This window comes from Typopeltis vanoorti, chromosome 13 (assembly GCF_054136105.1).
Source record: "Typopeltis vanoorti isolate ZY-2024b chromosome 13, IOZ_Tvanoo_1.0, whole genome shotgun sequence".
Taxonomy (NCBI): domain Eukaryota; kingdom Metazoa; phylum Arthropoda; class Arachnida; order Uropygi; family Thelyphonidae; genus Typopeltis; species Typopeltis vanoorti.
Window position 1 is genome coordinate 73,714,320 of NC_143561.1, and position 23,013 is coordinate 73,737,332.

General features: G+C 38.1%; 1 protein-coding gene across 5 annotated transcripts in view; it reads right to left on the minus strand.

The window, feature by feature from the left end:
• Oseg6 (intraflagellar transport protein Oseg6) overlaps positions 1-23,013 on the minus strand; it is a 745,559-nt gene that overhangs the window by 377,592 nt on the left and 344,954 nt on the right. For all 5 annotated transcript variants that reach the window (XR_016549279.1, XM_090403102.1, XM_090403101.1 and 2 more), the window contains one exon: positions 9,208-9,245. Coding sequence is in view for 4 of the 5 variants with exons in the window: in XM_090403102.1 (XP_090259228.1) it covers positions 9,208-9,245 (38 nt within the window). In the remaining variant the exon portion in view is untranslated. The remainder of the gene's footprint in view (positions 1-9,207; positions 9,246-23,013) is intronic.

Below are 23,013 nucleotides of genomic sequence, written 5' to 3' on the forward strand. Positions count from 1 at the left end.
AGTTCTGATTTTTTTATCTTTGCACACAACCTCACCACAAGCCTCTCTGGCAGAATCAATCAATGTTTCTTTCAGAGTTTGCCACTGAATCTCCAAGGTTTGATTCCTGTTCTCAAACTCTTTCATTTTCTTTTCAATAATATTTCTGTATTTTAGTCTACAGTTTACATCTGAGAGCTGCTCAACTTTTATTCGCTTTAAAACTTTCTTACATGTTATTCTTTTCAATATGAAATTCAATTTTATCCTGCTCAAGACTAAATAGTGATCACTTCCAATTTCAAATCCTCTGTACACTCTGGTGTCCTGCACCAGGGAGAAAACATCACTATCAACAATAACATAGTCAATGAGACTTTTCTTATTCCTAGCCTCTTCTCTCCATGTGAATTTGTGCACATTTTTATGTTGAACATGGTGTTAGTAATAACCAGTCCATGTCCTGAGCAGAAATCCAACAGATATTTGCCATTATTATTAGCTTTGCTCTTTTCTCCAAATTTTCCCAAAATATTTTTGTATGTCTGACAATCATTTCCTACTACTATTTAGATCCCCAACAAGGACCAACTTTTCCTTTTTCATTGTGTCAGTTGCTTTTTCTAAAGCCTCAAAAAATTCCTCCACTTCTACCTTAGTAGAACCTTCTGTGGGACCATAGGCACAAATAAGTCTCATTGTCCAGTTCCCCATTCTCATATTTGCCCACATTACTCTACTTGAGACTGACTGCCATTCAAGAAGATTAGCCTCGTATTTTGTGTTGAATACTATGGCTACTCCTTCTTTTCCTTGATTGTTATTGCCTGAATATAACATTTTGTATTTATTGCTCAGAAAGATCTCACCAGTTTTGGTCTTTTTTGTTTCAGTCACCCCTATTATGTCGATCTGGTACTTATCTAATTCCTCAGCTAGCTCCATTTCTTTGCCATTCAGGCTTCTTACATTGATAGTACCGATCTTTAACTCTGGTGATGTTGAGTTGGGGTTTGTTTTCAGATTTGTTCCAGTAGCTGACTTTTCGCTGTTCGCCCTGGTTCCCTGGCGAAAACAACGGGGGCCTTGTTTAACCGGGCGACGCCCCAGCCGGCATGAAATTTTGTCATGTTGTACCATCATTTTTTATTTTGGTTTAACCAATAAGAATACAATTTGGTCGGCTAAATCCCAAATTGCCAGCCCATCCTCGTTCATTCAGTATCAAAGTAGATACCCAACAGGGTGCACCACGAGAAGGTGAGGATTGGACATTAGGTCAGAAGCCCTGGTCGGTTCTCCGCATTCCTTTAAAGGCTATGTGGAGGTCTCCTCTCAGTTATACAGCTTTGACCCTTAAGCACCAGTTATATATATATATATATACACACACACAAACTCAGATCTAGAAAAAAAATTGGGCAAAATCCTATTCACAATGCAAAAATATACTCACCCTAGTTCCCAATAAAAGTTAGTGCAAGTTCCATAAACTGTTTGGTGGTGTGTCTGTGTTTATTAAAGTTAATAGATTTTGTTAAGAAAGTTATTTTTATTAAAACTCAAGAAAATCAACCCTAGAACCCACATTATTTCAGACAGTAACAAATCATGTTAAGGTTAAGTACCAAGAGATGGCAGCACTTGTTTACCTGTCACTTCATCGGATGCCACTTATAATTAGTGATAGTCATGGGCCAGCGATCTCTGATTGGCAACAGGTGGAGACTGAACAGCCCACTCAGTTTCCAAAAAGTAGATAGGGTCAAAAGGCTTCACCTACTCCCTATAAGGGAATAAAAGGCATCAGTTGATAGCTGATTAAAAAATATTCTGTTTTGTCTAGTTCACAGCTACTTGTCACCTAGCAAAATCTAGTCACCATGAGAAATAAAGAGAGCGTATTTGTTCAGCCCCATGTATGTTTTAAGTCTAACACCTGAGTTTTCTTTCAAGTGACTCATTCTTGAAACTAAAATAGAGAATAACTTTAAATCTATTTTATGTGATGAAAATATTATTATTATTAACATCTGACATAAAACTAGCTAAACAAAAGTCATGGGAGGACTTTGGCAAGAATATAGAAAATAAATATCAAGAAGGTGGCAAAATATTCTGGAGGTTGTTGAAGAAGCTTAGGAATGGAGGAAAGAATGCTGTAAAAGGAATTAGAGATGATAAAGGTGACATGAAAATGGGAAAAAAAGATATCCTTGAAGTATGGAGTAATTACTTTGAAAAACTTCTAAATGAAACAAGCAGTGATGACAGCATAGTGGTAAAAAACACTGACCAGGCATGCAGTCAGGAATACATATCCATATTTGAAGTAGAAAAAGCCATCAAAGGCTTGAAATGTGGAAAGGCAGCAGGAGTAGATGATATTCGACCAGAAATGCTGAAGTGTGGTGTGAGAGCCGTACAGTGGCTGCACTGCATAGTTCAGAAGGCCTGGACAGAGGGACGAATTCCCGATGATTGGAGTAGAGCTCTCATAGTACCCATATATAAAAAGGGAAATAAAACTGCATGTGAGAATTACAGAGGTATTTTCCTACTGAGTGTTCCTGGCAAGATCTATGCAAGTATACTTGAGAAACGGTTGAGAAGAATTGTGGAAGAAAAGCTTGGTGAAGGACAAGCTGGATTCAGGCCAAATAGAGGCTGTCAGAATCAGATCTTCACTTTACGACAAATAGTCGAGAAAGCATGGGAATATAACAAAGATCTGTATTTAAGTTTTGTCGATTTGGAAAAGGCATATGACAAGGTGCCAAGAGAGAAGCTATTTAATACGCTAAGTTATATGGTGTCAATGGGGCATTATATCAAGCAATACTTAGTCTTTATTTGAGTTGTAAGTCAGCAGTTAGAATTGAAGGAAGTACAGGAAGATGGTTTAATGTTAAATCTGGTGTGAGACAGGGATGTTCATTATCCCCTCTGTTATTCATTATCTATATGGATCACATTATGAAGGAAAGTGGTATTAAATATGATATCAAAATTGAAGATGTTAATGTCAGCTCTTTGCTTTATGCGGATGATGTTATACTTCTAAATAAATCCGCTACAAGTCTGCAAGATTCTCTGACTAAATTGAATAGCTCTTGTAATAGATATGGTATGAAGGTCAGCAATAAAAAGACAAAGACAATGAAAATAGGCAGAATCACTGAAAATGTCAACTGTGTTGTGAATGGAGAACCTGTGGAACAAGTAAAACATTTCAGCTATTTAGTCACGATTTTTACTGAAGATGGTAAATTAAATATAGAAATAGACAACAGAATCAGCAAAGCTGGTATGGTGGGAAGTCAATTGAATAAATTCATATGGAATAAGAGAGAAATTAGTAGGAACACTAAATTGACTATTTACAAGACAGTGTTCAAACCAGTTTTAACTTATGGATCTGAGAGCTGGGTCAGAAGTAAAACACTTGACCAAAGACTAGAGACCACAGATATGAGAGTCCTGAGAAAGATTATAGGCGTGAACAGATGGCATCAATGGCAATATAATATTAAAAACGAGGATATTAGGAAAGAACTTGACATTGTCAGCATCCAGGAATGCATTAGCAGAGCTAATCTCAGGTCACTTAAACAGAATGGGAGAAGAAAGCTTAGCAAAACAAGTGTTCTCTGCCAGGTTGGCAGGGGAAAATGACCCAGAGGAAGACCAAGATATAGGTGGATTGATACGGTACAAAGTGCCTTAGACGATAGAAATATAAGATCTGATAATGTTGGAGTCTTGACAAGTAACAGACTGATTTGGAGAAAAATTGTAGATAGGAAATTAATAATGATGTAATTTTTTTCATGTAGTACTATCATATCCTGTACACCCCTTGAGGGTACATAGCAGGAATTTGATGATGATGATGACATCTGACATAAATGAAGTCGGAGATTCATTGTGAGAGGTACATACTATCAGACACAAAGCTCATCCAAATCTTCCTGTTCTATCAGGGGGTAACACTGTATAAGGTATAACTGTATAAAGCTGTTTATGAAAAATCTCTTCCATGTCAAACTGATAACAACCCATGACTAGCTATATGTCTCAATCATATCCCCCCCCACACACACACACCAACTCCTTCTCATGAAACTTTGCAATTTACATTCTCTGATAACATATCCTCATCATCATCATCATGAAAACGCAGTGACCAAAATACCCCATATAAGGCCAAAACAAAGCCTAACACAATAGCATCATAACATATTTATTTCTGTGTCTGGTAATATTACATCATTGCCATTATCCAATGTGATGTCTTCACAACTTGTGCAATGTGGCCCCTGAATTTCAGGTCCTGTTCCATCACCACTCCTAGATCTCTCACTCCTATACTTCCTTTAAAGTTTCTCTGCCAAAGTATATACTTTGCATCCTATCACTGCTTACCAAATTTCAAAACCTTACACTTTGCAAAACTGAAGTTAATCTATCCAACCTATCCGTTGGATATTTTACCTGCCCATTCAGGCAATCTATCCAAGTACTCCTGAAAGGCCATAAGATCTGCTAGACACTGCATTGCTCCCCTCAATTTTACATTATCTACAAACTGATGCATATCACTAGTTAAACCTATCGCAATATCATTAATAAACAAATTGAACAACGATCCCAAAACTGACCCATGCAGCACACCGTTAGAGACTTACCTCTTTTTGGATAATACTGCACCCCAATATACAGTCTTCTGATACAACTTAGAAGTCTGTTATCCAAACCTATCTGTTACAATTTATTGAACAGCCTGTCGTGTGACAGTCTATCGAAAGCTTTGCAAAATCCAAGTACACTACTGTATAAGCATCTTCCCTGTCCAATGTATTTGTCACCTTGTTATAGTAACTTAGTAAAACATGATCTCCCTTAACAAACCCATGCTCATAACCATAAAGAATACTGCTGTTTTCAACCCAGTTCTGTATCCTACTTCTCACCAATCTCTCCAGTACCTCCAACACAACTCCAGATATACAGATTGGCCTATAATTTGAAGCTACAGCCTTATCACTACCTTTATGCAGTGGAACAATTTTACCCTTCTTCCACTTCCTTGGAACCTGTGCTGTTGTAAAACTCTTAATAAACAAGCATGCCAGTGCTACTGCCAATTCCCTGGAACATTTCCTTAAGAAGTGTAGCGATATGTCATCAAATCCTATCACCTTATTGACATCAAGGTTAATTATTTCCTCAAATACCTCCTGCTCACTCACAATTAAGCCATCCTCTCCTATGTCCTCTACAATTAAGTTCTTCATGATTCAATCTGATCAGGATGAAACACTCTTATAAATTGATCACTGAATAACTGAACAATGTCTTCTGCATCAGTTACCATTCTGCCACTTTCATTCATTAACATAATCTTACCACAATCATTCTTCCTTCTACTTGCCACATATCCAAAAAACTCTCTAGGGTTTTCCTTTGCCTAATTTGCCAATTTCTGCTCATACTGCACTTTTGTTATCCTTACTAACTGAGTCACTCTCCTGGCTTGTTCTTTATACTCTTCATAAAACTGATTATTATCATTATTCATCTTGTACTGCCTCCCAAGTACCTTCATCTTCCAGATTTCATGTTTAAGCCCCTCATTCATACATTTTACACCTCTCCTTATTCAGCCTTTTGTTCTTCAGAATACATTCAGATATTATGGCAGACCTTATAGACTCTCTCATTAAACAATCCCCTAACAATGGAATCTCCATGCACCACTATTTACGAATCACTTGTCACCTCTTTTACACACTTTCATTTGTTTCCACTAATATAATATCACTCAATATATTCCTTATTTCATTTTCATTTTGAATGACTATTTCATCAAATCTTGCATTCCGACAATTTCATTCTCTGTCACTCCCGTATTCTCGCAACTCTTGTTCTGTTGCACCTTACTTCTGTTTCCTCATTTATACTTCTTTTCCCTCCCATATCACTTAATTTCACTTCTACATTTTTGCGTTCTTTCACTCCGTCAGTCTTACTAGCTTTCATTTTATTTCCGTTTCTTTCATTTACAATCTTTTATTTCTTCAGTCTGTTTCACATTTGTTAACTCATAGTTAACAAATGTAGCTAACAAAATTATTATTTAATATTAATGATGCAATAAATAACATAAACTTACAAAAAACTATTTACGACATGAAACAGAATCAGCATTATCTAAAAAAATATAATTGGCATTATCTAATTATCAAAATAAATTATCTACCACTCATCTGATGTTTTCGCAACCATTTGTTCAAGCTTTGTCCTCCAAAGGATTTCACATAAATGCACCATTTCTTTTTTTCATGATATCCTCTTTGATCTCTGATCTTCCAGTACTGCACTTTCATTAACAACCATGTCAACAATGTTATAGTGTTTTCCTCATTCCAGACAAAGGCATTCAATCTCAAAATATTTGCTATATATTACCTCACCAATCCAATCAGTCTAGCTTTCCTATCCAATAAGTGCCATTAATGTGATACATGGCTTGTAATCTATTTATCCCAAAATTCATAGCTTGACATTTCTCCACATTAAACTGACACCCATTAACTTTTGCCCATACTGACAGCCTATTTAAATTGTCCTGCAAATTCTCCACATTGCCTTGATTAACTATTACTCTACCTAATTTTGCATCATCAGAAAAAAACTGAATATTTTCTCTCAGGTTATTTCCTATATTACTTATGTACAAATTAAACACCAATGGTCCCAGCACTGAACCCTGCAGCAGACCACTAGTTACCTGTTTTCACATCAATTCTGCCCCTCCATATACCTCTTTTTGATATCTGTCCAGAGGCCACTCTCTTATCCACTTAACCAGTGTCATATCCATCCCCATTTGTTCTATAATAAATTTAGTTTAATCCTTTATCCAAGTGTGTGCAAACAAAGTTTATGCCTGAAAGTATCTTCAGGACTGGGGTAAAGTGGTACAACACCAAGCAACTCCTTGCAAAGGTGGAGCAAGCTACCAACACTCCTATCTCAGTATCTCCTATAATGCAAAACACATCTCCTTGTGGATATGTATAATATTATGCATTAAGGGAAGGGCCACTACCCAGACTAGTTTCAACCTTTATTGGGGTCTCTTCAGTGGGAGCCAGACCCAAGTGGAGATACCAAGGCAGAAGCATTAGCAAGGTCATCTCCTCCTATAGGAACTGCCAAACGGTGTGCCACCTTTTTATTAAATTACTCTGGATTTAGAGAAAGATGTTGAAAGTTTATTTTTCACTTGCTTAGACTATAATAAATTTAGTTTAATCCTTTATCCAAGTGTGTGCAAACAAAGTTTGCACCTGAAAGTATCTTCAGGACTGGGGTAAAGTGATACAACACTGGGCAACTCCTTGCAAAGGTGGAGCAAGCTACCAACACTCCTATCTCAGTATCTCCTATAATGCAAAACACATCTCCTTGTGGATATGTATAATGTTATGCATCCCAGTCCTGAAGATACTTTCAGGTGCAAACTTTGTTTGCACACACTTGGATAAAGGATTAAACTAAATTTATTATAGTCTAAGCAAGTGAAAAATAAACTTTCAAAAACCCATTTGTTCTAATTTGCATAACAGGGTTCCATGTGGTATTCTGTCAAATGCCTTTGCAAAATCCAGGAAAATCATCATATAATGTAGCTGTTTCCTTTATCCACTCAGCTGTTACTCTATTATAAAAAGTTAGTAAATTACTAAGGCATGACTGACCCTTCACAAAGCCATGTTGACCCTCATACAGTATCATATTTTTATCTACCCATTCTTGAATTCTCTGTTTTACCCATTTTTCTAGTACTTTTACCACCACACCTGAGATACTGATTGGTCTATAACTTGCTACTGCAGTCTTAGAACTTACCTTATGCAAATGAATTATTTTAACCTCTTTCCACTCCCTTGGAACTCTACCAGAGCTCAGATTTAAATTAAAGAACCTAGTCATAGATTTTGCCAGTTCCCTTGCACATTCTTGCAAAACTCTAGCTGATATCCCATCTTATCCCACATCTGTATTTACATTGAGACTCTGCAATATCTCCAATTAATCCATCTCTGTTCCCACATTAGTGTCTGTCACATATGTTAAAGCAGCAACCTCACTAGGATGATATACCCTTGCAAAGTGATCACTCAGTAATTTGAAGCTACAGACTCAACTATTTTATCCACTTTATTTTATCCATCAGTGACCATCAGTACTTATTAAGGTTAATTTCCATAGTCATTCTTCCTCTTAGTTGCCACATAATGAAAGAACTCTTTGAGATTTCCTTTGACCTGCTCAGTTAGATTCTTCTCATAATCTAAATTTTGCCTTCCTTGCCATGCTGGTCACTTTTCTTGCCTGAGCATTGTACTGTTCATGAGTCTGCTAGTCACCTGTCTCTTTATATACCCTACACAGCATTTTCTTCTTCTTCTGCAGTTCAAGGGCAAAGGTTGGTTGATTGGTAGAGCCTCTAATGACTTAGTTAAGTAAGTTTGAGGGTGGTTAGTAGTTGGAAGGGGGACAATCATTCGATGCTGTTGGCACACTCTCTCTCGATGAGTCTTTGGACTCCCTGGAGGTGTCAAATAATAATAATAATAATATTACTCATCCATCTAACTCCTATCTGATTAACCCTTTTTACCCTAGTTATATAATTTAATACTGCTTCCTGCAGATGACCCTTAACTATATCCCATGCACTACTAATATCCTTACCCTGGAATGTTTTATGCCATGGTACAGATTTAAGCTTTTTCCTAAGCATGTCATAATTACCTGCCTTGTAGTTCCACATATACCCCTTCTTGATAAAATATTCCTCATGTTTTCCAATCTCTCAAGTCAAGACCACATGATCACTTTCACCAATTGGAGGCAATGTTGTCACCTTGGTTATGGATAGCTCTTCTGATCTCATGACCAGGTCCACTCTCCCACCCCTAGTCCCCCCACTCCATCACATGCCACCTTAAGTAATTATCTCTTAGCAGGTGTATAAATTCGATTTCCTTCTTGCCATGTGATCTTTTTCCTTGCAGTCTATATCTCCTTAGTTGAATAGTTCTAATAATAACATAGAATTTTCAATATGTGGAATTCTGCATTAAGATTAAACTATAAAGAAATTATTTAGTATATTACAGACTGTGAAGAAACTTAACAATTCTTAATACATACCTCCTTGACTTTAAAGTACTAGAAAGCACAATTTTCATCTAAAAAATAAGAAATAGGTATTTTTTTTTTTTTGTTTTGTTTTCTTTAGTAAACAAAAGAAATAAAATTAATCAAACTTGGTGAAACTTGAAAAACATTGAGAGAAAAAAAATGTATACAAAACAGTAAAAACTGAACAGGTCTAATTTTTTAAACAGTAGAAAAGTAGGATAAACTATCAAAATAACATTTCTTAATTCAAAATTTAAAATTCACTGATAATGATTATAAAAGAAAATTATTATAAAATAGTACACATTCCAGACTGGAAGGAGAAAAATCTTCGAACAAAGTTTTGTGTAAGACAGACCCAGAAGAGATAATGTTGAAGTAATGCAGAAGTCATATATATAGGTTGAAGTAATGCAGAAGTCATATATATATATATATATATATATATATATATATATATATTGTTAAATTGTGGATGAAGAATTTTATGATTATTAATACTTCATTCATGATTTAACATAAATTGCATATCCTGAGCTAATTTTACTACTCCTAAGTAAATTCTAATTTAAATACTTACTGTTATTTTTTTTTATTGAAATAATAATTGTAATTTTTTAAAATTATTTATTCTGTATAAATTCATTATATAATTTGTAAATGTATCCTAAGTGGACTGTAATACGTGCATTTTATTTATTGTAAATGAAAGTGAAAGTAAATTTAAGAAATTCTGCTAATGAGATTTGATTGGTCACTGTCAAGGAAACGGAGTTAATTTTAGATAGCGCGTGGTGGAGTATGAGCTACGGTATTCGAAGGGAGAAGGAGTTGATATGAGCTGGACTGGCTAGAACTGGATTTTGGCAGGAAGAATAAAGGTATTTTATTGGAAAACGAAAGTAAACAGGGGAGAAAGCTTCAGGACAGCACGAAGTGAAGTAACGGGTGGCAGTAAAGGGAATTTGGAAATGCCATAAATAAATTAAGAAGGGACCAGGAAATTAATAGGCAATTAGGAATATTTCTATGGAATTCTAAAATTATGTCGAATTCCAATTGTTTTGAGGAAGAATAGTGCAAAGCTGAAATTAATGCATAGAAGAAAATAAGGATAGGATGTTCATGGTAGGATGATAATGTAATGATAGGACGTTAGCGAATCTATTCGACTGCAAAAACAGAGGGTGAAAGAGATGATAATCGTGGCAGGAACAAATGATTTGAAAGAGCACAAAATGGAAATGATAGAGGATGTGAGGGAATTATTTGAGGTAGCAAAAGAGAAGAGTGAGAGAGTTAGGATGGTGATTATCTTACTGCGGTATGACAGCAAAGTGTTTAGAAGAAGGGCCATAATGATATTAGGTCACTTGGTGTCGCACTGATTAGATCGTCGGCTTGTCGAGAGCTCCTGAAAAGATTAGTATTATTTTGTGTTAACATTAGAAATTTTACTAGAATTTTAAGTAGTATTGTTTGCTTTTTGTTTCTTGGTGTGTCTGTGCAATTTTTGCATGTTTTCTGTTATTTTAATTATTAATTTTAAGATAAGATAGCGTACATATGCACCGATAAAGAAAAAAATGGCAGCCAGTCGCCATGTTTGTTTAAGAGTTTTGATGTAAACGAATTTATGCAATGTGCTGTCTGTGAGATGTATGCCTTGCGAAGAGCGGTGGGAGTCTGGTTAGAAAGTGATAGTGGAGTTAATATGTGCAGAAAGTGTAAAGAGAATGAGGATTTCAAGCGTGTTTCGTGTGGCGAGAGTGATATCGTTAACGATAGCCAGAATGGAGAAAATGGCGGTGTGCTAGAGAATTGCGTGGTAGTGCCAGATGGTGTGAGAGCGTCGTTGAAAGTGTAAATACAGAACGAATGGATGATCTGATTGATAATGAAAATGGTGAGATAAATGTGAGTAGTGAAATTGCCCGTTTGAATGGTGTGATACACAGAGCTAAAAGGTAACTGGAGCGTATGGAAAAATGTGTGCTGAACGTTCCGACAAATAACCGGCGAATGTCTGTGACAGCAAATAATAGAATGTTCGTAAACATCAATAAAATGAAGGAGCGAGTGCTGTATGGGGATTCGCTATTCAGAGGTGTAATAGTTGAGAGTTTAACGAAGTCATACCAGCCGGGTGCGAACATAAAGGACGTCAGCGAATCTATTCGACTGCAAAAACAAAGGGTGAAAGAGATGATAATCGTGGCAGGAACAAATGATTTGAAAGAGGACAAAATGGAAATGATAGAGGATGTGAGGGAATTATTTGAGGTAGCAAAAGAGAAGAGTGAGAGAGTTAGGATGGTGAGTATCTTACCGCGGTATGACAGCGAAGTGTTTAGAAGGAGGGCCATAATTACCAATGACTTTATGCATGGGTTATGCATGGAGAGTGGTGTGGAATTTGTAGATGTGTGGAATGAGTTCGATGGGCGAAAGGACTTATATAAGATGGATGGGTTACATTTGAATGGAGTTGGTGTACGGAGACTTGAAAAAGTGTTGATGAATGATGTGGAAGTGGATGTACAGACTCAGGGAAACTAGATTTATTAAGAGGGGGGGGGGAGTAGATATGCAGACTTTAGGGGGGACAGTTAAGTGTATGAATGAGTATATTATGCCCGAGCGAGTACGACGGACAACAAATCAGAATGGGATAGTTAGTATAAGGCATCAAAGTAGGGATAGGACAAATGGGCTTCTGCAATTCATGTACACTAATGCCAGGAGTATTAGGAACAAGAAGGAAAAGTTTTTGGCCATGGTTGGCGCTTCCAGGCCACAGGTTGTTGGTATTAGTGAAACATGGCTGACAGAAGATGATAGTGCTAGTGGGATTGAATGCGACAGGTATAGCGTGTTCAGGAGTGACAGGGTGAATAAAAAGGGGGGGGAGGAGGAGTGTTACTGATGATAGCTGATGAGCTGCAGCCAAGGAGTATAGAAGCTGAACTGCATGATAGAGAAAAGAGCACATTTGAGGCTGTTTGGTGTGAGATAGAATCTAGCAGAACAAAATATACAATTGGGTGCTGCTATAGACCAGGTGATGGAATAGATGGTGGGGATAGTATGCATAGGCAAATAGAAGAAATGAGTGGAAGGAGGGTAATTATTATGGGTGATTTCAATTATGGTAACATTGACTGGAAAGAGGAGAGGACACATGGGAGGAAGGAATTGGATTTTATGCGGTTATTAAGGGACAACTATCAAAGGCAACATGTAGTGGAAAATACCAGAGGGCAGAGAGTGCTGGACCTTGTAATTGCAACTGAGAATGTGGCTGTAACGAACATGACCATGTTGCCACTAATTGGTGAGAGTGACCATAAGGTCATGACTTGGGAGGTGGCTAAAGGAGTGGAATTTACAATTAAGACAGGGTACATGTGGAATTACCGGGCTGGTAAGTATGACAAGCTTAGGTGTGTGCTTGGCTCAGTGCCATGGCATGTAAAACTGCAAGGGCTGGATGTTGATAGTGCATGGGAGGTGGTTAAGAACTGTTTGCAAGAGGCAATGGTTGACTGTATATCAAGAGTCCGAATAATAAATCAAGTAGGGGTTAAATGGATGAATAACACTATTAAGTTTGAGCTGCAAAAAAAGAAACAATTGTGGAGGGAATTTAAGGAGAAAGGTGACCATCAGGTGCAGGAACAGTATAAAGCTCAGGGTAGGATGGTAACAAGGGTGGTAAGAAAAGCAAAAGCAGATTACGAAAGAAAATTGGCCATGCAGGCTAAAGAGAATCCCAAACAGTTTTTTCAATATGTTGCAAGTAAAAGGAAAAATGCTCATGGTAGAATGATCTTAAAAAATGCTGAGGGTAGGGAGGTAACCGAATCAGTCGATATTGTGGAATTACTGAGCGAGCACTTTGCAAGAATATATCATCCAGGTGGTGACTTTGCAGGAATGGAAGAACCACCAGCTTATACTGGAATTGTGATGAATGAAGTAGAGGTAACTAGTCTATTACAGAACCTCAATGTCAATACATCTGCGGGATTGGATGGTATACAAGCTCGTGTCGTACGTAAAGCGGCTAAAGAATTGTCAGTGCCCTTGACCATTTTGTTTAATTTGAGCCTCGGGTCTGGGTCAGTCCCAAGGGGGTGGAAAGAAGGGAAAATAGTTCCGCTGCACAAAGGTGGTTCCAAGGCTGCTGTTGAAAATTACCTCCCAATCAGCATAACAGGAATCATTATCAAGGTCTTAGAGAAAATAGTCAAGAGGAAAATACAAGATTGGATAGAAGAAAATGGGATACTGTATCGGGGACAGCATGGTTTTGTGAAGGGTAGGTCATGCCTCAGTAACTTGCTCACGTATTATAACACAGTGACGGCTGAACTGGATAAGGGTAATGGGTTTACAGTGATTCTGCTGGACCTTGCTAAGGCCTTTGACAGGATACCACATGGAATTCTAATCAGTAAATTGCAGCATATGGGAATGGACATAGGGTTGGTGAGATGGATAGGAGGGTGGTTGACAGAGAGATATCAGAGAGTGGTTTACTCAGGAGTAGAGTCCACAAGACGGCCTGTGACTAGTGGTGTGCCACAAGGATCTGTTCTTGGACCACTGCTGTTTAATTTGTTCATAAATGATATAGGAAAGAATCTGAGAGGAACAGTTCTTTTGTTTGTGGATGATGCGAAGTTGGGTAGGGCAATAGTGAATGCAGATGACGTCAAAATTTTGCAGGATGATTTGGTTAGATTGAAGGTCTGGGCTAAGGAGAATGGATGTCAATTTAATGTGGCAAAATGTAAGGTTATGCATTTTGGGGTGAAAAGATTGGTGGCAGTTTACTGCATTGGTGGAACTGTGCTCCAGGAAATCGATGAGGCACGAGATTTAGGAGTGTTGGTGGATAAGGAGTTGAAGTTTAGGGGACATATTGCAAAAGTGGCCAAATCAGCTCATCAAATCACTTGGTTGCTGAAGAATACGTTGACAAGCAGAGACAAGCAGGTTATTGTTCCTCTGTATCGAGCCTTGATAAGATCCCATCTCGACTACTGTGCCCAGATTTGGTCACCTAGATTTCTTCTTGATGGGGAGGAGGTGGAGAGGATCCAGAGGCGAGTGACCAAGATGATAGCAGGTCTGTGGAATGAACCTTATGAGAACAGGTTGAGGATTTGTGGGTTGCAAAAATTGGTTGATAGGCGGAGGAGGGGAGATATGATTGAGGCATTCAAATTACTGAAGGGTTTCTATAAAATTAATTTAGAAGATATTTTTGAGAACAGGGCTGGTTGTGGGAGGACTAGGGCACATCCATGGAAACTGGGCAAAAGTGTGGTTAGTAAAGGTGTTAGAGCTGGGTTCTTTACTTTTAGAGTAGTGAATGAGTGGAATGCGCTCCCTGAGTCTGTGGTGGATGCTTTGACAGTGAATGAGTTTAAGGCGAGGTATGATAGATACTGTATGAATGTTGAATAGTTGTGATGAATATGATTTGGGGCCTCCCTCAATGAGTCTAATGACTCCCTGGAGTTGCCCGTAATAATAGTAATAGTAATAGTTAACTTCAGTTTTAAGTGTGCCTATAGTGATTTCAACGTGCAAAGGATGTAACCCGGTAAGAGCAGTCCATTTTTTTATATTTCAGCATGAAGAAATAAGTGTTAGCTCTGCCCAATATATCTTAACATTAACTGTGGCGTTCTACTAAAATTAGCCGCAGTATGGAGCTTTAAAGTGTTTCCCCCTTGAAGTGATAACTGCCTCATAATTGAATTAAGTGTTAGTTGACTAAGAGAGAATTAGAGAATTCTACTGTAAGAATAATTACTGTGAGATTCTGTAACATTGAACTGCGTGGACCATCTTCAATTATTCGGATGAATATAGTATTGACAGCTGAATGTGCAATGCCAAATGTTCTATGTTTGTTATGAGCATTTGGACTAAGCTGATTTGCAGTGTCTTGTTTTTATAGTTTTACTTAAATGTTCTATAACCCTGTATTAAATGTTTATTTCATTGGATTCAATTTGTTGTTTGCCTGATTTTTCTTCATTGCACCAGTCATAAAGTTTATCGGACCTTGCATAAATATTAATTTTAAACTCGGCCTGTAGAAAGGTGCGATTGCTAAAGTTAGTTGATGATTGATTCCACTATATTATATAGACTAATTTGAATATAGGGTGGCACAGGATAATATAAATTTCTCTATATTTGGATTAGTAATCAACGAACAATTAATTAAGATAATAAAAAACAGATAATTTAAATAAGAACTACGTTCTAACAAGATAGCGGATTCAGAGCCAGGATGTACAACACAACAATATATATATATATATATATATATATAATGGTTTTAAATGATGAGACAAGTGCAAACATGTTTGAAAATCAGGCGCTCCTCACTTTGCATGTGGATTGTGCTATTAAGGCCAGTGTGCACTGACCTTGACTCAGCCAGCCGTGGTTGTCGATACCTCCGAGTGTGACTGAAGTAGGAAGGTACCTATTCTAGGAAACATGGCCAGGCTTTCATTGAACAACGGAGATGTCAATTTCTTAACACATTCTTTCAATACAAGCAATGAAATTCGATCCAGTCCAACTAGCATAATTATTGACTTTCAGAGTACTTAGTATTTAAAACACATTCTCCTCATGCACTTCTAAGGTTTCAATCCTTCCCATTCCTCCAGGAATAAAACCTGCTTTTCAGGGTGAAATTTATTTCTTACACTGAAATACAAAATATATAAACAGGAAAAATACCCAATGACTGGAACCTATCCTGTCCTTCTCATCTGTCTAGGATGGATTGAGTCCAGTGGTGAGCTATAACAAACTTGCGGGGGCTTGTGCGAGCGCTTTGTTAAATTTTTCTCAAATTTCCAGGTTATTTCACATGGAAAAGGAAAATATACAAACTAGAAGGTAATGGGACAGTCATGGACTCCCCCCCGCCACATGCCTCTGACCATTTTCTACATAAAACCCTTAGAAAATCAAGCATTCAATGTAGCCACTGAAGGACTGCACTTTTTCTTCAAACTGCTTTGGTAACTTCTGCACAGTTTTTGTTCAGTGTTGTAATGTTAATTAATGCTTTGTGTTACATAAATCTGTTGCACCACCCAGGCGAAGCAAGAAAAGATGAAATACCTGGTGTGTTGAATTTACCATTCTTGAGTTGCAGAGCTCGAAAACGAATTGCATTTCTTGCTACTATAATGCCATCTTGTCGTTGTATCAAAATCCATTCATTTAGCTCTTCTTCGAGTTTGGAAAGGATACTACATCTCACTACATCTCCAAGACGGGCACGTTTAGTTTTGGAGATTTTTTCAAGACTGTATTTTTGCTTATGCCAAAGTCTAATATTACTCTCTGCTACACCAAATTCTCTCATAGCAACACTGTTATTATGTTCTTCTACAAACTGCATGACACGCAATTTAAATTCTGATTCAAAAGATGAACGTTTAGGTTTCTGTTGGCTCATTTTCAGGCTAGGTTTGTTTAGCGAATAATATTTAAAATGAACTGTGGTTAAACCAATATACCTATCTATCGGCCCTATCTATCTCACTGTGCTCTATAATTAGCACTACTTACATTACTGGCTTTATGCGTAGATACGATGCGCGCTCGGTCGGCGAATGCAAGTGGGTCAAGTAGATTTGGTTGTATAGGTAGTATACAACCAAATTAGGTAGTATATATTGTGTGTGCAAGTCTAATAAGACGTTATATTTTTTAGGATCAGCATATAATGCGAACCCCTAACTTTAAGTAGTATTTTTTACCATAAATTTTTCGCATTATACGCGATAATATACAGTAATTCAGGATTTTGTCCTAATCAAACCCTAAAGGGGCAAATCTAGATTTGAGGGTGAATTATAAAACCCTTTGTAACTCCTGTGTTTGTTGAGTTATAACATTCTCTTTTGGCAAATAGGTGTCTTTTTAAAATCATTAGAAAGTGTTTTAATGGTTTTATAAAATTTGACCTGTAAAAGGGTAAAAAGGAGATAAAAGTAAAAAGGGGTATTTTTTATTCGAAATAGGATGTTTCTCCAGCAGTCCCCTAACAGTTTTTTGTAGGTTTATCTACATCTTTATAAAAATGAAACAACAAAGCTAAGAGACTTTTAAAAAAACTATAAAACTGACTTTAAAAAAAGAGAGAATGGACAAAATGCACTAAAAAGTGAAAAATAATCTTTTCTTAAATATAGGAATTTAAATTTTTTGGAGTCGGCACCAAATTTAATGAACAAATTAACTCTGTACAAAGTATAGTTCACAAGCTATACATACTTATACTAAAAAAAGTGAGTATGTGTATTGGAAGTTACATATCATTACTTCATGCATTCAGTAATAAGAAATATATTTATTCTTGATGAAAGTACACGTACGTTATTTTCTATCGCTACACTTGTATCCACTAGGTGACGAGTAGACATGTAGCAGCGTGTCTGCAGCATAGGTGACAGAACTCTTGTAAGAGAAGTTGTGACTTGTGTTAATAAGTATGAGTGGCTGAGAAGATAAATCCATGGATGCATATGAGTATTCTGTGATTAATAATTCACAGAATAATAATTCTGTAAATTATTTGTCTTAGGACTACTTCGTGTTTCAGTTTTTTTCCATACTTCTGAATCAGTTCTTTTCAGAACTTTTAGTAATATTTGACAAGAAATAAATAGGTAATCGTGTAATTGAAAATGTTTGCGTTAATTTTGGCGCCGATTCCAAAAAGTTTAAATTCATATATTTAAGAAAGGATTATTTTTCACTTTTTAGTGCGTTTTGTCACTTTTTTTTTTTTTTTTTTGGCAAGTCAGTATGGCAATTGAGTTTTGAATGGAGAGATGGTGCCTCACACTACTATCCCCCATCACAGGAGATGGAGCCTACCTGTTCCAGTGTCTCTCCTATATCATGTATGACACTCAGCTAATGGCTAGGGATGTGCATGAGCTAATTGTGAAGCACATGGTGGACAAACGAGAGGAGTTCTCCATCATGTCCCACGACAGCGAGGGGGGGGGGAGGGACAACTACACCAGCTCTGCTGAGTACATTGCTCATATGTCCCAAACCTTTACTTGTGGTGGTTTATGCGAGTTGGTGGTGGCTGGGCAATTGTTTGAGTTTGCCTTTGAGGTTTTACCACAATTGTGAGCTTTATGAAAGTCTTGATGCTCCTGATCGTTCTGGCATTCTTTTCCAGAACAGTCTGGTTTCATCTACGTTAAAAATCTGCTCTAGTAAATAGCCTTCATCTTTTATAATTATGATTATTGTATCATTATATCATTAAAAGCTTCTCCATTTCATGAATTGGCCCTTCTCTTTTTTTTCATTAAAATTGCAAATTTCATATCAACTGCCTCTTTAGCTATCTCCATTATTCTTGATTTATCTTTTATAATTGTTGAAACAGTTGAATGCAATAGTTTTTCTTCTTGTGCTATTTCACCGACTTTCTTTCCTTTGTCATAAGCTTTAATGACCTTCATTTTAACATCTAAACTTAAAGCTTTCCTCGGATTCTTTTTTATGTTGGAATTTTCATCAGTACTTCTCTTACTGGACATGATAGAGTTACAACGAGATACAAAAATTGCAATGAGAGAAATGAACATTTCAACTGCTGATTAACAACTAACGTGCCAAAGGCTGTGATAAGTTAGAAGTGGGTTAATCATAGCAGTGGCTATTGCGTATTGGTGAAAGGCTTTTCTGATCGACTAACGGTGACACTGTGATGCGTATACAAAAGCAATGTGATATATGTTATGTATATACTGGCAGCAAAGTTAAATTAGAGAATTTTTAATAATAATTTTTAGTCATCGTAAGTGAGAATCGTCGTAAGTCGAGGATTACCTGTATATCACAGATGCACTGCTGCCTGGGCCAAAGTCACACAATTGTCAAGACATCATAGACAGGGTGTTCGATCTCAAGGTGAAGAAGATGATGGCTCTCTCGTACAAGGGCAGTCTGTTTGGGGGGGGGGGGGTGATCATGTACTCTATGGAGTGGCAAAAGCAGGGTCTGCCTTGTATCCACATCTTGCTGTGGCTAGAGCAGTGCATCTTCCCTCACATGATTGACAAAATCATTGGTGCCAAAATACCTGACCCTGAGCAAGACCCTCTCCTCCACAACATTGTCAAGGCCAACAAGAACATGGTTCAAGCTGCCCTGTGGCAGTTTGAACCACAATTCGCCCTGCATGAAAGGAGGTGGCTGCAGCAGGAGGTATCCCCAGCCAATTCTCAAGAACACTCAGACAGGAGACGATGGACACACGCAGTATTGGAGGAGGTCTCCATCTGACGGTGGCTTCACCGTAGAAATCAATGGGATAGAGTTGGAAAACTGTTGGGTGGTGTCCTACCCTGTCCTGTCATGTATCTTTGATGCTCATATCAATTTGGAATTATGCAACTTTGTCAAGTCCATGAAGTACATTTGCAAGTACATGAACAAGGGCAGTGACCAGGCAGCTTTTGCCCTGGAGAATAAGAGGGATACGATAAAATTGTACGAGAGTAGGCAGTACATCAACAGCTTGGAGGATCTTGGCATTTCCCATTCATGAGAGGTACCCCACTGTCTTCCATCTCAGAGGAGAGATGGAAGACAGTGGGGTACCTGCAGGCAGAGATGAGTGTTATCATCTCTGCCTGCAGCTACATGAGGTTCGAGGCCCAATGTCCTTTTCAGAGCTGAAGACTGTGAATGTGTCCTCCATCCCACATTCCAGTCTACATGCAAGGCATTAGGTTAGCTGGAGGATGACAAGCACTGGGACCCCTTGGAGGATGCTGCCCTATGTGATTCTCCCTTCAAGCTGCAGGAGTTCTTCACAGTGATGTTGGTATTCTGTCAACTCTCCAATCCTCTGAGACTTTGGGAGAAGTACAAAGACAGTCTCTCAGAGGACATCACATGGCAGGTGGAGAGGGAGTTGCAAGGCAGTGCACAGCAGGTGACGAACAAGGACACAGTGTTGGCTTTGAGAGAACAGGGCTTGCCACAGCATGGCCTGCCTCGGCCAACAAGGTCTGGAGGAGTCTTGGGAAACAGGGACTATCTGAGGGAGACCAGCTATGACACGAATGCCTTGGCACAAGTGGAGTTGAATAACGAGAGGTTTACTAATGGATGAGCAGTTCATTGTCTATCAACAGGTCCTTACCAGCATTGAGTCAGGTGCTGGGCAGGTCTTTTTCCTGGATGCTCCTTGTGGTACTGGGAAGAACCTTTCTTATCAACTTGCTCCTGGCAAAAATAAGGAGTGAACATAGCATCGCCTTGGCTGCCGCATCCTCTGGCATCGCTGCTACACTGTAGGAGGGGAGGCAAGACGGCCCACACTGCTTTCAAGCTGACACTCAACCTCATCCATGCAGAAACATCCCTGTGCAACATCTCAAAACAAAGCAATATGGCCCAAGTGCTGTGAGACTATAAGTTTATTGTTTGGGATGAAAGCACCATGGAGCAAAAGGAGTGGAGGAGTATTGAGGCACTAAGCATAGCCCTTAAAGACAGCAGGGCAATGATGGAGTGATGGGGGGGAAGAGTCACTGTGCTGCTGGCTGGAGACTTCCAGCAGACTCTGCTTGCAGTGCCAAGGGGAACTCGAGCTGATGAGGTTACGGTGTTCATCAAGGTTGTATCTATGGTCCCTCATCTGGGAATGCTGTCTCTCTCAGAAAGAACATGAGTGCCCACTTGAGAGGCAATGTGTCTGCTGAGAAATTCTCTGAACTCCTACTCAAAATAGGGGACAGAGAGTATCCTAAGTCAGAGGAAAAGATGACCAGGAAAATATTTTCCTGTAGGCCCATGTGGAGTTCCTCAACACCCTCAACCCTCCTGGTTTTCCCAGCCCACAAGCTTCTCCTCAAAGTGGGGGCTCCAGTGATGTTGCTGCAGAACATCAACCCATCCAAACTCTACAATGGTACTAAGCTGCGAGTGAAGGCCCTCCACAGGAATGTCATTGAGGCCACAGCGTTCACTGGCTGTGCTCGGGGGAAATTGGTGTTCACAACCACATATACCATTCATACCATCAGAGTGAGTTCCCCCCCCCTTTGAGTACAAGAGGCTGCAGTTCACCCCTCAAGGTCCACTTTGCTATGACTATCAACAAGTCCCAGGGGCAGTCGCTGAAGGTGGCAGAGATTGATTTGAGCGAAGACTGCTTCTCACATGGGCAGTGCTATGTGGCCTGCTCCAGAGTGAGCTCACTCAACAGACTGGTGATCCTAGCACATGAGGGAAGAACCACCAATGTGGTCTACAAGAGATCCTTAAGTAGAGAAAAAAAGTCGTAGGTATTTTTTGTGTTATTTTTTCATTATAATCTTCTCTTTTTTATTTCTTCATCAAATGTTATATTTCCAATTTCACTTCATCGTTTTTTCTGCATCAATATGCTTCACTTTATTCAAACTTTATATATACTTTTTATTTATTAGTTTTCATTTACTTTTGCTATTATGCTATTATATCACAAAACCAATTAAAAAAACAAAAATAACAATTTATAAAACAAAAAATGTTATATACCCATAAGTACTATAATCTCATTGTTTTTAAATAACAAAGATCTATAAATTTCGAATTCTATGTACAAACGTCTAAAAATATAATGTGAGGTATCAAATAAAGGGAATTTCAACTTGAACATGAATGTGATGTTGGTCATGTTATTCGATGGAACCATGACTTTTAATAATCACAGGGTGTTGCTTGACATTGGGTAGTTGTGCTACACTTAAATTGTTCATTGCAATCAAAGGAAAGTTTATTGGAGTCAAAATGGATTTATAGTAGTTAAATACTATAGCAAAACACGGATATCAAGCTAGTATTGTATATGCATTTCCCCTGTCCAAGGTATTTGTCATCTTGCCATAGTACATAAGTAAGTTAGTAAAATATGATCTCCCTTTAACAAACCTATGCTGTTATCAACCCATTTCTGTATCCTACTTCTCACCCATTTCTCTCTCTCTCTCTAGTACCTTCACCACAACTCCAGATATACAGATTGACCTATAATTGTAGTCATAGCCTTATCACCACCTTTATGCAGTGGAACAATTTTACCTTTTTTCCATTCCCATGGAACCTTATTAATACGTTCACTGCCACGCTACTTCGGCATAGTCTGTTCCCGTATACCAAGCAATTTCACTTCTTCAAGGTCAGTACGGTAAGCGTCATACGAGTATACTCGTAGTTGGCTTGTGCAGAGCATATACCATCTATGAGAATACACAGTTTTGATGCTAGCTCCACAAACCAAGCATTTTCACTTCTTCAAGGTCAGTACAGTAATCTCGTTGCTGGCGGTAAGCGTCATACGAGTATACTCGTAGCTGGCTTGTGTAGCTGGTTTACCAACTACGAGTATACTCGTAGTTGGCAGCGAACATGTTAAAAGACTCTTATTAAACATGCTTTAATAAGTCTTTAATAAGACTTATTAAACAGGCATGCTATGCTACTACCAATTCCTTGGAACATTCCCTTAAGATGCATGGTGGTATGCCAATCATATAATATTGTCTTATTGACATCAAGGTTATTTATTTCTTCAAATACCTCCTGCTCATTCACAATTAAGCCATTCTCTCCTAGCTCCTCTACACTTAAGTTCCTCATGATTCCATCCTGATGAGAATGAAACCATTATAAATTGATCCCTGAATACCTCAACACAAGGTCTTTTGCAGCCACTATTCTCCATTTTTATCTGATAACATCACT